The following is a 13,632-nucleotide window of genomic DNA, read 5'->3' as shown; positions in this document are numbered from 1 at the left end:
TCACCCTTACTGCTCAAACTCTCATTGACACTTACCCCTCTGGGCTTACAAACCTCACCTCCTACCAAAAAAGCACACCCCAGCCTCCTGTTTAAAAAAAAAAAAAAAAAAAAAGCAAAGCACTGCAATCTCTGTTCTTGAATATGTATTTTTACTGAAAAAATCATTCATAAATTAACAAATACAAAAATGTACAAACACATGGGTAAATAAATGTAATGACACAAAGGATTGCTTTGCTGAGAAGTGTGTGTGTGTTGTAAAACACTAATCTTCAGTGCAAAAATGTCCCCCTGGCACCTCTTAAAAACATAACAGTAAGCTCAAAAGCCATGATGATGGAAAGCTGCTTGAGAGTTTAAAGCCACTTCTGATGGTGAGGGGCCTGAAGTGCGCGGCCGATGCTCAGACGGTACCTCCCTTAGAGAAGCAGAGCTTTATGGAGAATTAACTGTCAATAAATAGTTTTGCAAATAAAACCCACATGGCTCATTTAAAAAAATAAATCAGCATCGCACAGGACCTGCCCTCCAGCAGGGCTGAGTGACGGCGCTGACGTGGAAGGGGCAAACGAGTGGCCTTGTCGAACTTCAGCTGCCAGAATATGTACAAGTTCTCCTTAATACAAGAATTTTTACACCATAACAGCACATGCGCTTGACAGTATGTTTTTAACAGTTACATTTACTATACAGTATTTGACATAGCTGATAAGATTAACAGTGCACATTTTCAGATAATCCACATTTTAAAAAGGGAAAAAAAACTCAACGTGGTTAGAAGGAAGGATGGGATGCTGCTGGGGATGGACCCTTCTGTGCCAACCGCAGAGTGCAGTTCTGAGCAGAGGTAATGGCTTTTGTTCCACACCAGGTGCGCCGGGTGTCAGGGACATGGAAGGCTGAGGATCCCAACTAAGGTAGTTCAACACTTACTCACACACACATGCATGATTCCGGGGTAGTGAACTTGGACTAGTTGAAATACATTCCTTGTTTGAAGCACCATTAAACAAAGACAGGTTTCTAGCAAGGTCTCAAGATGAAAGAAAAGAGGGGCAGGGCAACGCGGGTTCAACACCCGGAAAGGGTCCACGTGAATTACAGATCAAGACTCTGAAGCAAAAGTCTTTATTGCTGTATGCACCAGAAAAAGCAAATCCTCACCTCTGCCTATAAATAACCAGGCTGAATCCCCTCGGGAAGCGAGTTTAAAGCACATGTAAGTTCAGAGACTTTAAAACTTAGTTACAAACTCATCAGCGCTTTTCAAGGGCAGGCTCGCTGTCCTCTCATGCCGGCCGATAAGATCTACACAAAACTTGTGTTTTCTAAACTAACGTTTTCTGGATACAGGTTAGGAATGCCCTGGGCAGTCACACCCACCACAGATGCGTATGGGGATCATACGTCCACAGAACTGAGGAAACAGTGTAAACCATGAGAAGTTAAGGAAACCAAAGGCAAACAATGCAATGAAAGAGCTGAAGTCCTTCGGAGGTCAAGTACCCGCCCTTGTTGTGTGGAAATACAAACTAAAACCAACACCCAATGCATTTACTTTTAAGTCAGAGAGGTCCAGTGAAAGTGGTGGTGTCAGTGCTGTGTAAGGGCTGGACTGTGTCCGTGGGGACAGGGCCCGAAGTGCAGCCTGCCCACGGTGTGAAGGACAGAGGGATGGCATTGGGTGGCTGGATGGGCTGTCAGACCCAGCTCTGGCTCCCAGTCCTCATATTTTCACGTGTCCTTCATGTCTCTTACTGAGCTGGGACCCCGTCCCATGGCTGTGCCCATGCCAGTGCTGCCAGGTACCGAGGGGGACAGCACAAGGTGCTGCCTGCCCCTGACAGCACCTCTGTGTTGGATTTACACGATAAATACAAACTAAACTAACCTCCCCAACCATTCCAGCACGTTCCAGAGTGAGGGCAAGCACGGCTGTGGGAAGGGTTCACATGGGAGCAGTGGCTCCATCCCAGCCCCTCTGGCTCAGCCCTGCTGTCAGTGGGACAGAGCCACAGCCACAGGACTGCCTTCCACAGGGCTTTTGGACTCATTGCACATCACGCTGCAAAAGTGACAGAAAAGGGAGGGTTTGTAATAAATATTCCCATTTCATCACCCTCCCTGAACAAGCCAGCCCTGTGGTTTCTGGAATGAGTGATGACCTGGCTGTATTTCTCACCCACTGCACTGGAAGGTTCTGGGCCCTGGCCCACAAACATTTCTGCAAATGCCCAGCTGGGATCATGCGAGTAGGCTCACTGGCTTAAAAGGGAACACCTTGCACAAGTACAGTGATGCTCACACAAGTGTTTTCAGAACTCAGGACTAAAATGAGTGACCGTATGTAAACCTCTCGCTTGGACTTGAGCCATAGGAGAAAAATAAAAAGGGGCGATTTACACAGCATATTTACACTTACACTTCTTTAAGAAGCGATTCTGTTGTATGTACTTCAAGCAGGTCATTTAAAAAACCGCACAGACATAGAAGAATGGCATCAGAAATCGTCTGATCTCCCACCAGGGCAGTTGCCACCCAAATTGCTCGCGACGTTCACTGCCAAGCAGCCAGAGTCCCTCAGCTGAGCCGCTTCCCGGAGGAGAGAACACATCCCAGGAGAGTCCCAGTGCCAGAGATTGCTAGAGGAGGAATGTGGAGACGAGAGCAGCAGGTCGAACTGTTGTCCTGAAACCCAGAAAGCAAGTGGCAGAAAAAATAGAGACTGCTGAGCTCGCTGCCCAGGTATCGGTCTGGATTGGTACAGCTAGGGCAATTTGTGCGTGCACTTTCAGCCTCATTCTCCAAAATACTGTGATCCTTCATTCGACAAAGTGTTGCTTGTCCTCAATAACCCTTGGAAAAGAAAGTCTAGTGTGGTGCTTTCTTGGTGGAGGGCAGAGCAAAGTTATTTTCTGCTCTTAATATTCGGTCACCAGAGCCAGCTCCGGTGTCAGGTTAACAGTGATGTTCTTATACAAGGCGTCATATGTGACGTTTGGAAAGTAGTTCAAGTTATTGAGGCCGTCCAGGGCTTGCCTTTCTTTTGACTTCCTCAGCAAGGCGTACCTGTGCAACGAGAACCAGAGGCCAGAGTCACTTCATGGATCTCATAGCACCTGCAAACTCCTCCCGGGACTACCAGAACACCGTTCAAAGAGCCAGGCTCAGGAGCAGCTACAAAGCAATGAACTTCTGAGTCCTTAATAAAGGCAACCATCACATTTAAATAGCCTGTGTTAGTAAATACCAGAAAATTCCAGAGAAGTCCATCCCTTGATAAAGGGCAAAATGCTCATTGTGCCACCAGCAAGCACTCAGCCACCAAAACAACCTGTGGCACCTGCCCAAAGGGGTCCTGCCAAGCCCACCTTCCACACCATCCCAGGGAGACACAGCTGAAGGGGGACGTGGTCCTTGCCACTTTTATGAAACCAGACATGAACAAGAACAGAACTAAATGGCTTTAGTCTGAGGGATGGGGGCAAGGAAGTAAAACCAGCAGAATGGTGATATAGGGAAGGAAACTGCAGCTGGTGCACAAAAGCAGCCTCAAACACACTGAGAGGCAGCATGAGGAAATAGAAAGAGGAGGGTTGTGAGAGGAAAATAGGCAGAAATATCTCAGCAGGACAGAGACTCCCTTGAGCACAGTGCTGGGAGCCTGGAGGCCCCAGGGCGAGTGGGAGCTGGGCTATGACCTGGGCACAGAGAAGGGACCAGGGAAGGGCTGTGCCATGAGGCACGGGAAGGTGCTGGCTGAGAACAAAGGGGGAAGTACCAGGAACCAGAGCTCAGTCCCATGCCATTATCAGCCTGCCATGCTTCACTGGTTTGACTAAATATGGTTTTTTTAAACCAAAAGCAACTTCTCTTTTTCAAGAGTGAAGTCAGAGAAGCATCTCTGACTGGCTGCATTCTGTGCAACAGAGAAATGAAAAGTAGGGCTAAAGATGGAAACTCAAATGGAAACACCCCCAAAAATGAGTCTGCTGCAAAAGAAGACCAGCAGATAGCTCAAATCTCTGCAGCAGAAACCTATAGCCCCTCTGCAGAACAGAGCCTGCACTGCTTGTCCAGCAGCTGCTCAGCTACAAGTGTTAATTCCTGAAGTTGTTTGTGAAAGATGTATTAGGATTCTTAAAAAAATTTACTTGCCTTCCTAGGAACTGCACTTCACCCCGATGATGGTGGGGAATTGATTTATATTTCCCTGTGTCTCCTTCTGGTCGAGTCACTGAGTAGCCTGCATACTGCACTCTGCATTAGAAAGGGGAGAAATAAAATAAAATAAACAAAAAATAATCACCCGTTGTGTTTGCTGTGCTGGCAGTGCTTCAGGGCTGCACTCAGAGCTCCTGGGGCCATGGCTCAGCCTTCCCACCCACAGAGCAGCCACACAAACCTCCCACTGCCCTGGGCTCAGGCACGTCCCTCAGCACCTCAGGGCCCGCTCAGCAGCAGCGTGGGACACAGCACAGAGCCGGGCCTGGGACACAGCACAGAGCCGGGCCTGGGACACAGCACAGAGCCGGGCCTGGGACACTGCACAGAGCCAGGCCTGGGACACTGCACAGAGCCAGGCCTGGGACACTGCACAGAGCCAGCAGCCTCAGAGTGGGACACTGCACAGAGCCAGCAGCCTCCCAGCCAGCACCCCTCTGCTTCCCACACACTGCCCTGCAGCCTGGGGCAGCCCCTGCCCACAGAGACAGCACAGCCAGGCAGGCACAGCCAGCCCAGCCCCTGCCCAGGGTGGCAATTGTCCCCTCAGAGCATCAGTGCCAGGCCCAGTTCACAGAACCACCACGGGGCCCACAGTGCCCGTACCTGTTCCAGAGGTCGTCATCCTCGCCACCCCAGCCCCAGAAGGCGTTGGGGAACCCGTTGATCTTCTGGAACTGCTCGACAGTGAGGCCGCTCACGCCCCCGAAGAACTCGTTGTATGGGAGCCTGAGCAGGAGAGAAGGGTCAGGGCAGAGCCCCCTGTCAGGGCAGAGCCCCCTGCATGGGGCTCTCCCAGCTGCCATGGGACAGCCCCAGCCCTGAGGACGCTCTCTGACATTTCCTCTCACGCTCCCTTTGCACAAAGCCTGAGAAAAAAACCCAGACTCATTTTCTGCCTTAAAAATAGATAAATGAAATCTATCACTGTGCCCTCAGCAGTTGTGGCAGCAGGGAGAAGAGCAGTGCTTACAGGTACATGTACTTATCCAGCTTGGCTGCAAAGTGCCTGGGCATCTGCCCACAGCCGTAGTAGTTACGGTCGTTCTCTGGTATGTGGTCCACGTCGTGGAAGATGAGGCAGTCCCAAGCCAAGTCCTTCATTGCTTCCCGAAAGCCAACGTTGAAGAGCATGGCACGGTTGAAGGGTTGGTTTCCAGCCTGGCAGGGAGAAAGTTCCTTCTCAAGAGGAGTCCCTGCAGTTCTTGCTCTGTGCGTGTTCCCAGCCCTGCCTAGAAAACTGCAGAGAGCAACCAGCTCCCATACTGGCACCGTGAAAGAAGTGATGTATTGGAGCAGACCAGTGAGATCAACCAACACTGCAATATCCAATTTACAATACAGGAGTAAAAATAAAGATGCTGAAGCCTTGTTTCTCAGACACTTGGAAAAAACTCCAATTTTGATCAATCTGTTTTAGCTAGATCTAAATATGGAGGCACATTTATTGTATGGATGAAGCCAAACAGCTTAAGTGAGAGGTCCATGTACACATGAAATAACACTCATGTTCTACATGACATGCCTAACTCTGGTCAGGCCATTTCTGTGCCTAGGGGATGCTGCCTGGAACCACTGCAGGGTTATACAAAAAACCTGCAAATACCTGGTCCAAAGCTTTCTTTAAAAAAATAACTCCTACTAAACACAATTAAAAAAAAAAAAACAAACAAACAAAAAAACCCCAACAACACAAGTCCCCAATTTCTATTTTTCATATAAAACCAGTAATTTCCAGGCACCAGTAATCTCTTAGCTGTGCCCCTTTTGGACAGAACGGGACAACTTAGACATTGCAGCATGAGCCTGCACCTGGGACAGGGCAGAGCTGTGCCTGCCCCTGCCTCACCTGCTCCACGACGTAGAAGGCGAACTGCAAGCGCTGCCGCTGCAGCATGGGAATGAGGTGTCTGAAGAGGACGGGCAGGTGCTCGTAGCGATTGCGGAATGGGATCAGGATCGCCACCTGAGAGCAGAGAACAGGCCCTTATCCACTGCCCCACGCCGGGCTGGGCAGCAGCTGGGCTGGGCTGGGGCTAGAGGAGCAGGAGCAGCACTGACCAAGCACTCTAAGCTCCCCCATGCAGATCAGCCTGAAACCCTCCCAACTCCCAAAACATGGATTTCCTATCCAGTTTTTGAGGAATTGTTGCTTTGCAAAAACTCAGTGTCACCTTGAGAAGGGAGACCTGCAGTGCCCCCTTGTCCTCTCTGCCCAGCACTGGGGACACTGAAGCAGCCCTTGAGTTCACTATTCCTTCCCTGGGCACTGCACTCGCACAGTTCAGAGCTCCCCCATCACTGCTCTGAGGATGCAGCACAGCAGAGGCGCTCCCATGAACGCCCTCCTGCTGCCCAGCTCCCAGTTACCTTCCAGCGAGGCAGGCAGTCACTCGGCTTCCAGTGCCCTCCCAGCTTGATGGAAGGGTCTTTGGAGAAGAACTGGTGGATGTCCTCCATGGTGATCTCGCTCATATTTACATCAATGGGGCCCTCTGTGGAGCAGGAGAAGCAGAGAGGTGAGGACCTGCTGTGGTGTTGGGGCAGCAATCGCTCCATCCCTGTCCTCCATCTCCAGCTCTCAGCTTCTTTCCTCCAGCCCCAGCAAAAGCAATTAGGAAATGCTGCTGCTGTAACACCTCAGCCTCCTCAGCCTTTGTGGCTGCTGTTGGATGCAGCTCTCCATGAGAGCCCCATGCCAGGGGTACCCCTCTGCTCCTCCCTGCTTGTTTCCAGCAGACTAAACCTCCCACCTCAGCAGAGAGCGTTCTCCCCTTCGGAAACATTTGCCCCCAGAAGGCCAGTTCTCCACCTGAGGGCAGCTTTGGTGAAGCATTTCCCCCGGGGCCCAGCCCACGTCCCACAGCAGCCCTGGCACAGCTCGGGGCTGGGGCTGGCAGCACTGCCGAGGCACAGGGAGCCACCCCGCCGTCACTGCCCCTGGAAAAGGGCTGGCAGAGCCTTTCCACCAGCTCTCAGCACACAATCCCTCTTTTGTTTGTGTTTGCCAGGCAATGGGCTCCTACTTCAGCAGGGAGACATGCCTCCGACACAGCAGGGATTAATTCCTGAGGGTGGGTAAACAATGATTTCCCAGGAGGGAGCTGGCTCTGAACAGTGCTCCCATTCATCCCCAGGTGCCTGGCAGGGAAAGGTGCAGTGGTGGTGAGGCTGGGAATGCCACTGAGAGCCCTCCAAAGCCGTGGGGAGCGGGAGAGGGGCACGGGGTGACAGGAATGCCACTCACTCATAGAAGGGAGCCTCTCAGGACAGGTATTGTTGGGGAAGTAGGTAAAGTCTTCAGGAAGAAACGTTGTGGCTTGCAGAAAGGTGTCATTGTGGCTCAGATCAAGAGGATAATCTGGGGGGGGGAAAAAGAAAAAAAAGGAGAGGAGCTTTCATATGAGCTATAGATTTGTGATTTCCAGCCACCTCCCCATGCTACTGTGAGCAGACTCCAAAGTCAGCCTCAGCTGAGGATGTCCCCAACAGCACAGCTGTGTCCCCAGTGGAACGTGCTCTAGCCCTGCAACCCAGCTGGGTGCTCATCCCCATCCTGGGACAGGTACCTGCAGGAGCCCCAGCAGCCTTAGCACCACACCAAAGAAACCTTTGCATTTTCTGGCCAAAGGAGGAATTTTGAGCATCCAAAGGAGCATGTGACTCTTGAAAGGAAAAGCTACCAGTGCCTTGTCCCTGAAGGACCCTGGTACAGCAAGGGGAGATGTGCTCCTCCAGCAGGGCCTTTCCCAGCAGGAGAGAGGCAAGTCTCAATGCCAGCTAGGACTGCCAGTGCAGTACCCTGCACAGGGCAATCCTGCCTGGAATCCTCCTCAAAGGATCAATACAAACTCTCACATTACACACAGACTTCCCTCTGCTTCCTGCTGTGCAAGAGCAGAGGAGCCCCCGAGCTCCCCATCCCCTTTAACATCCTTGAACCTCCCGGGCAGCCCCCCCAGCCTGCACCTGAGCATGTTTGAGGGTTTTCCACCTGAGCAAGCCGCTCGCTGTGGGTGCTAGTATGTAACATCATGTCAGTAACCTTGTTTATTCACTCAAGTAAACAGTATCCAAACTATCTCAAAACTGAAGATGGGCTGTACACAGAACCTAAGGGCTTCTCAAGTAGGATAGATGTTATTTTGGTTGCTTGATACTGTTCCAAATTTCCAGAAGCAATTTTCCCGGTAAACTCCCATTACCAGAGCACACCCGCAGTACTCAGCCCGGGTCCCTGCCCACAGTGAAGCTCAACGGCTCTGTTTTACCAAGGGCTGCCTTTTTTGCTGGGTTTCCTCTCGCAGCTGTCACAGGGCCTCTCTGCCCATAGCAGTGAGGGGACAGTGCATTCCCCAGGCACTGACACCCAAAATCTGTCAGGGAGAGAAGGTTCTGACCCCAGTGTTAGTGCAGTCCTTGTGACCACAGCACCAAGTGCCTTCCAGACGCCACCACCAGCCATCCTGTGCCTGCCCTGACCTGCCTGCCAGGGAAGGTCACCCAAGGACGGCGCACGGTGCTCCCATGTGCTAAAACTGTCCTCGTGGCTGGGGCTCCTGGGCAGGGACAGTGTCCTCACGTGCCTGCGCAGCTGGGACTGACTGGGATGAGGTTCAAGCAAAGCCCAGTCCAGCAGCAGCACTGGTGTCAGCGGCACTGTGGGGGACACAGGTTCCTGCATCACCTGATACCCCCCAGGCCACAGCCCCAGCAGGATGAAGGCTCTCACTACCTCCAGCAGCAGTAATGGAGCCTCTAACCCTCCTCCCTTCAGGGGATCAGCCACTTCCTCACCCTGCCTCTGCTTTAGTTGATGTTTCCAGTCTTAAAAATAGCCTGGGGTGGCTGCCCTGGCTGACTTGGTGCAGCACAGGGGTGACCTGGGGTGTTCATCTCCTCCTAAGTCGATAATTCCCCTCCCGTGCCATCCCAGCCAGGGCGCAGCTGAACTGGTGGCTGCACTTCAACAGGCTGGGCACCAAGGACACGGCTCATACTGCTGCTAATGAGAAAATGATCCTGCCTTGTAAAACTCTGTCAGCCCCTGCTCCGCTGCTGAACCCCGGCGGGCGAGGAGCCGAGCTCCCCACGCCAGCCTGGTGCCAACAGCCCCGGCGCGTGGGGACGTGCCAGCAGGGAGGGGACAGGCTGGTGTCCCCAGCCCAGCAGCAGTGCCTTGCACACAGCCAGGGCAGCTCTGCCCCACTGCACCACGCTGACAGCACAGCTTAAAGCGCTGTGTGCTCCTGTGTGGGGATGATGAGGGGCTGGGAGGGCGAGCCTGCGCTCCGCTCCCCACATCCTGCCCAGAGCTCAGCACATTATTTGTGGCAGATCTCCAGCCGAGCCAGCTTGGTTCATGCTCGCACGGGAAGAGTGAAGAACACGGGCACAGCTCCTCCACGTGCCCACAGCCAGGGCTCTGCGCAGGCGCACACCTGGGATAGTATTTTTTAAATATGAAACCTGATCCTTGCACGGAATTGAAAGTGTTTACCCTCAGACTGGTTGAAGCTACAAGTTGAATTCCTGGAAAGCAAAGAGGTTTTCAGATCAAATCCCATCACTTCAGACCTTTCAAGATTTTCACTCCTTATACAAGTTACAAGCGTTTGAACTTTTTACATATATGAATAAATAAATAAATTTTTTATGTTTTGACAGTGTCTCTATATATATAGGGTATTTCAATGTTACATATATATTTTATATTTAAAAATAAAAGCTGCAGACAATTAATCAAAGCTTCCACCCTGCATTTACCAGTATAAATTAATGCCTTCACCTTAATTTTCAATGAGAATGGGACCTTGAATCAAAATTTCAGTTATTCAAGAAGTACCTGAGTCATTGACGCTGCTGTTCCTCTTGGCATAGGCACTGCGGACCACCTGCTCGTACACCTGAGCTCCTATAGTTCGCATGTTCTCACGGATCATGATGCCTTGGGCTTGCATCATGAAGAGGTAGGTGTTCACTGCAAGGAGGAAGGAAAAGGAATATTTCCATCAGCAGCAGCTTTTGCAGGGAAAAGAAATGAGGGTCTTTTGGAAGCACTCCCAGCCTCCTGCTTGATTTCAGCTGCCATGCCAGAAGGATCCCTGGGCTGCATGTGCTGCAGCAGAGCTGGGCAGGGCAGGGAATCGGGCAGTGGAGGTGTAGGGCACGTGTGGGAACCCAGCTGGTGACAAGGGGGATGTACCCAGCCAAACCTGACTACCACAACCCACAAGCTGTGAGACAGCACTGCAGCTTCACCAACAGCACCTTTGGCTGCTTAATTAGGGAGGTTTAATTAGGAAATATCATTATAACAGGAAACCCAGCTGTGTGCCTGGAGAAGGGCAGCTGTTCCAGACTGCAGCACTGAGGGCTGGCACTTGCCTGGCAGAGGCACCACAAAAAGCACCACAAAAAGCATCCCCACGCCAGGCTCCGAGCCCCCAGCATGTCACAGCCCTGGGCAGGCAGCAGCACAAGCCCTGGTCCCCAGGGCAGCTCCCCAGCCACGTTCCTTCCCCCTCTCCTCTCCTGCTGACCCCGTGCCCTGGCACAGCTCAGGCTGAGCCCGATTAGGTTTCAGTTTAAGCTGACACCCAGCTGGCAGCACCAGGCCCCAAAGCAACAGCAGCAAGCACAGCCCTGTGTCCCCAGCAGCTCCCATGGCAGGGCAGGACAGACACCCACAGGGGCAGCAGGACAGACACCATGCACAGCACCCCTCGCCAGCATCACGGTGCCAGCCACAACCCTCTTGGTGGAGTTTGAGGCTTAAGAATGAAGTGGAAAACAAATAAAAGCTTGACATGAAGATACTGAGAAGGGGCAACCTAGAAGGGCTATTCTGCGCTAGTAATTAAAAAACCAGGTCAAAAGACACTCCAGGAGGGATAAAGAGGGCACTGGGCCAAGGAAACAACAGAGACCCTGCTCAGAGGAGGGCAGTAGCTGATGCAATGTCACCAGGAAACACCCATGCCAGACAGGTCATTTGTACAGCAGGCGTATCACAGCCTGACACCAGCAGCTGCCAGCACCAGGAAGGCACAGCCATGGCTGGAGGCACCAGGAGCACAGGTTGGATATGGCACTGCCACAGGAGAGCGGGGTCCCCATCCCGGGGTACACCCTTCTGCACCCACACACTGAGGCTGCTCCAGAAAGCCTGCCCAGATACATTTCCCAATCCCAAATGTATTTTGTTTTCACACAGTAAAGTAAATATTTGAAAGGGGGATGGAGCCCCACATCATGCCCAGAGCCCTGCCCAGCTGCTGCCCATGCCCACCCTGTCTCTGAGCCATGGGGAATCACTGGATTTTCATAAAGAAGGGGGTCAACTGCATGAAGTGCTTGGCAATTAAACACCTTGAAATGCAATTTTGAATGTCCATTTCCAGCCCCTCCCTTCCCACGTGTGTACGCTTTGCAGCTGGGGCAGTGATGGCACCTTAAGCCAGCGGTTTCACAGCAATGAGCAGGAGCTGCCTCAGACAAAGCTCAAACCCTCTTGGCTCAGGCACCTGTTCTGGGGCCAGCTCTGCTACCGGAGTGACTGCCAGGTCAGCTGGTGGCAGCTACAGCTTAAATCAGAGCGAGCTCTGGCGCAGCTGCTCAGCAAGGCCCAGCCACAGCCCTGCCTCGGGTGTGCCACCACCACGTTGGCGCTTGGGGCACCTGGTCCCCAAGGCCACGTCCTGCCCAGTGACAGCAGCCACCCTGCTGCTGGCACCAGGCCCTACCAGCAGGCAGCAGCAAGCAGGGCAGGGCATGCAGCCACGGGCACAGCATCCCCGGAGCCGGGCAGGGCATGGCAGGGGCACAGCAACCCCTAGAGCTGGGCAGGACATGTAGCCACGGGCACAGCAACCCTCAGAGCCGGGCAGGGCATGGCAGGGCATGCAGCCACGGGCACAGCATCTCTCCGGGCAGGGCACGGACACAGCATCCCTCCGGGCAGGGCACGGCCGGGCACGGACTGGGCAGGACAGGGCACCGCAGCCCCGGCACCGCCTCCAGGCGGCTCGGACAGCCCTCCCACAAACACGGAGCCCGCTCAGGAGGCAGGCACGGCTCCTCTCCCCGGCACAGAGCCGTGGGGCTGGAGGCGCTCAGCCGGGCTGCTCTCGGGCCCGGGTGCGGCAGGAAGGGGCGGCCCGTCCGCATCTCCCAGCGCACACGGAGCTGGGCCAGCGCGGGAAAACAGCTCGCTGATGCTGATCAAGTAATTTCACTTTCTACTTCATTATGCTTCTGCTGGCTGGGTAAAGCAGATCCAGGTTTGGTGAAGCATGAAAGAGCAGGAGAGACAGATGAGCGTGCGGCCCCGGTGCGTTTGAGGCAGAGGGAGGCTCTCGGGCGCGCTGAAAGCGCCGTTTGTTCCCTGCGCGGCGCAGAGCGAGCCGGCCCCGCCGCAGCCACATGACTCGGCTCGCAGGGCCGGGCTGCTCCGGCGGCCGCGGCAACCCCGAGCAGACCGTCACAGCATCCAGGGCAGCGGCCAGCAACACCACCAGCTTTGTGTCAGCAGCAGTGGCCGCTTCACATATTAACCCCTTTGCGCAGATGATTAAGAAATACCTGGCCGAGGACGGTGTGCCATCAACACGCCAAACATCCAACATCAACAGCCCCCCGTGACCAGAGCCCCTTCTCCTACCCCCAAAACCGCCTGCATGGGATAAGCTTCACAAACACTGTGGTTTATCCAGAACATGCAATTCTTTCAGGTCAGAAAATTGGATTTAAACCACGTTATTGTAAACACTTCCCTCCCTGTGCACACACCGTACTCAGATTAGCTCCAGGGGCTGCTGTGGCCAGGGCTGGGGCTGCACCAACATTTGGGAATGGCTGTACCGAGCTCAAATCTCACTCCTCCTCCATTTACTGCTCTTTTGATGAGCAAATTAGCCATGTTTTAAATTTATTAAGCCTGACCTGGCCGACCCTACAGAGCCCAGGGCCCCTGTACCCAGAGGCGTTTTCCAGAGCAGATGCCCATCACCCTGAGCGTTCCCTGCTGCAGACACAGGCTCGTGCTGGGCTTGGCCTGAGCCGTGGCTCAGCCAGAAAGCAATTCTCCCTGTTGTGAAATATTGCTAATCTCATCACACAGGATGATCTCGGAAATTGCATTGGCCTTCTGCCTTTCTTCCCTGTGAGCATGCGGGGCTGCACAGCACAGCACGGAGTGCCAACAGCCCAGCTGCTGCCACTGGGCAGCTGGACAGGGACAGCATGGGAGAGGGGAGCTGTTCCTTCTCCTATTAATTTCCAGCAAATCCTCACTCCCCACCCAGAAAACAAGCAGAATTTAAGAATCCATTTGCTCAAATAACTGCCTGAAGATTATTCTTGTTGGTTCATTAAAGGACAAGTCAACCCTGCTGTGATTTAAACA

The 13,632-nt window shown here is 53.2% G+C and overlaps 1 protein-coding gene across 1 annotated transcript in view; it reads right to left on the bottom strand.

Moving 5' to 3' along the window:
• Positions 1–213: 213 nt before the first annotated feature.
• The window catches only part of B4GALT5 (beta-1,4-galactosyltransferase 5), a 31,940-nt gene continuing 18,521 nt past the window's right edge, over positions 214–13,632 (bottom strand). Inside the window, exons 2-9 of the mRNA XM_058814637.1 lie at positions 10,072–10,206; positions 7,474–7,587; positions 6,597–6,721; positions 6,076–6,192; positions 5,200–5,387; positions 4,833–4,955; positions 4,161–4,262; positions 214–3,071 (exon numbers count right to left, since the gene is read on the bottom strand). Coding sequence (XP_058670620.1) covers positions 2,924–3,071; positions 4,161–4,262; positions 4,833–4,955; positions 5,200–5,387; positions 6,076–6,192; positions 6,597–6,721; positions 7,474–7,587; positions 10,072–10,206 — 1,052 coding nt within the window. The 3' untranslated portion in view covers positions 214–2,923. The remainder of the gene's footprint in view (positions 3,072–4,160; positions 4,263–4,832; positions 4,956–5,199; positions 5,388–6,075; positions 6,193–6,596; positions 6,722–7,473; positions 7,588–10,071; positions 10,207–13,632) is intronic.

This window comes from Ammospiza caudacuta, chromosome 15, assembly GCF_027887145.1.
Source record: "Ammospiza caudacuta isolate bAmmCau1 chromosome 15, bAmmCau1.pri, whole genome shotgun sequence".
NCBI classification, from domain to species: Eukaryota; Metazoa; Chordata; class Aves; order Passeriformes; family Passerellidae; genus Ammospiza; species Ammospiza caudacuta.
Note: the sequence above shows the minus strand (reverse complement) of the source record. Positions and strands in the feature narration are given on the sequence as shown.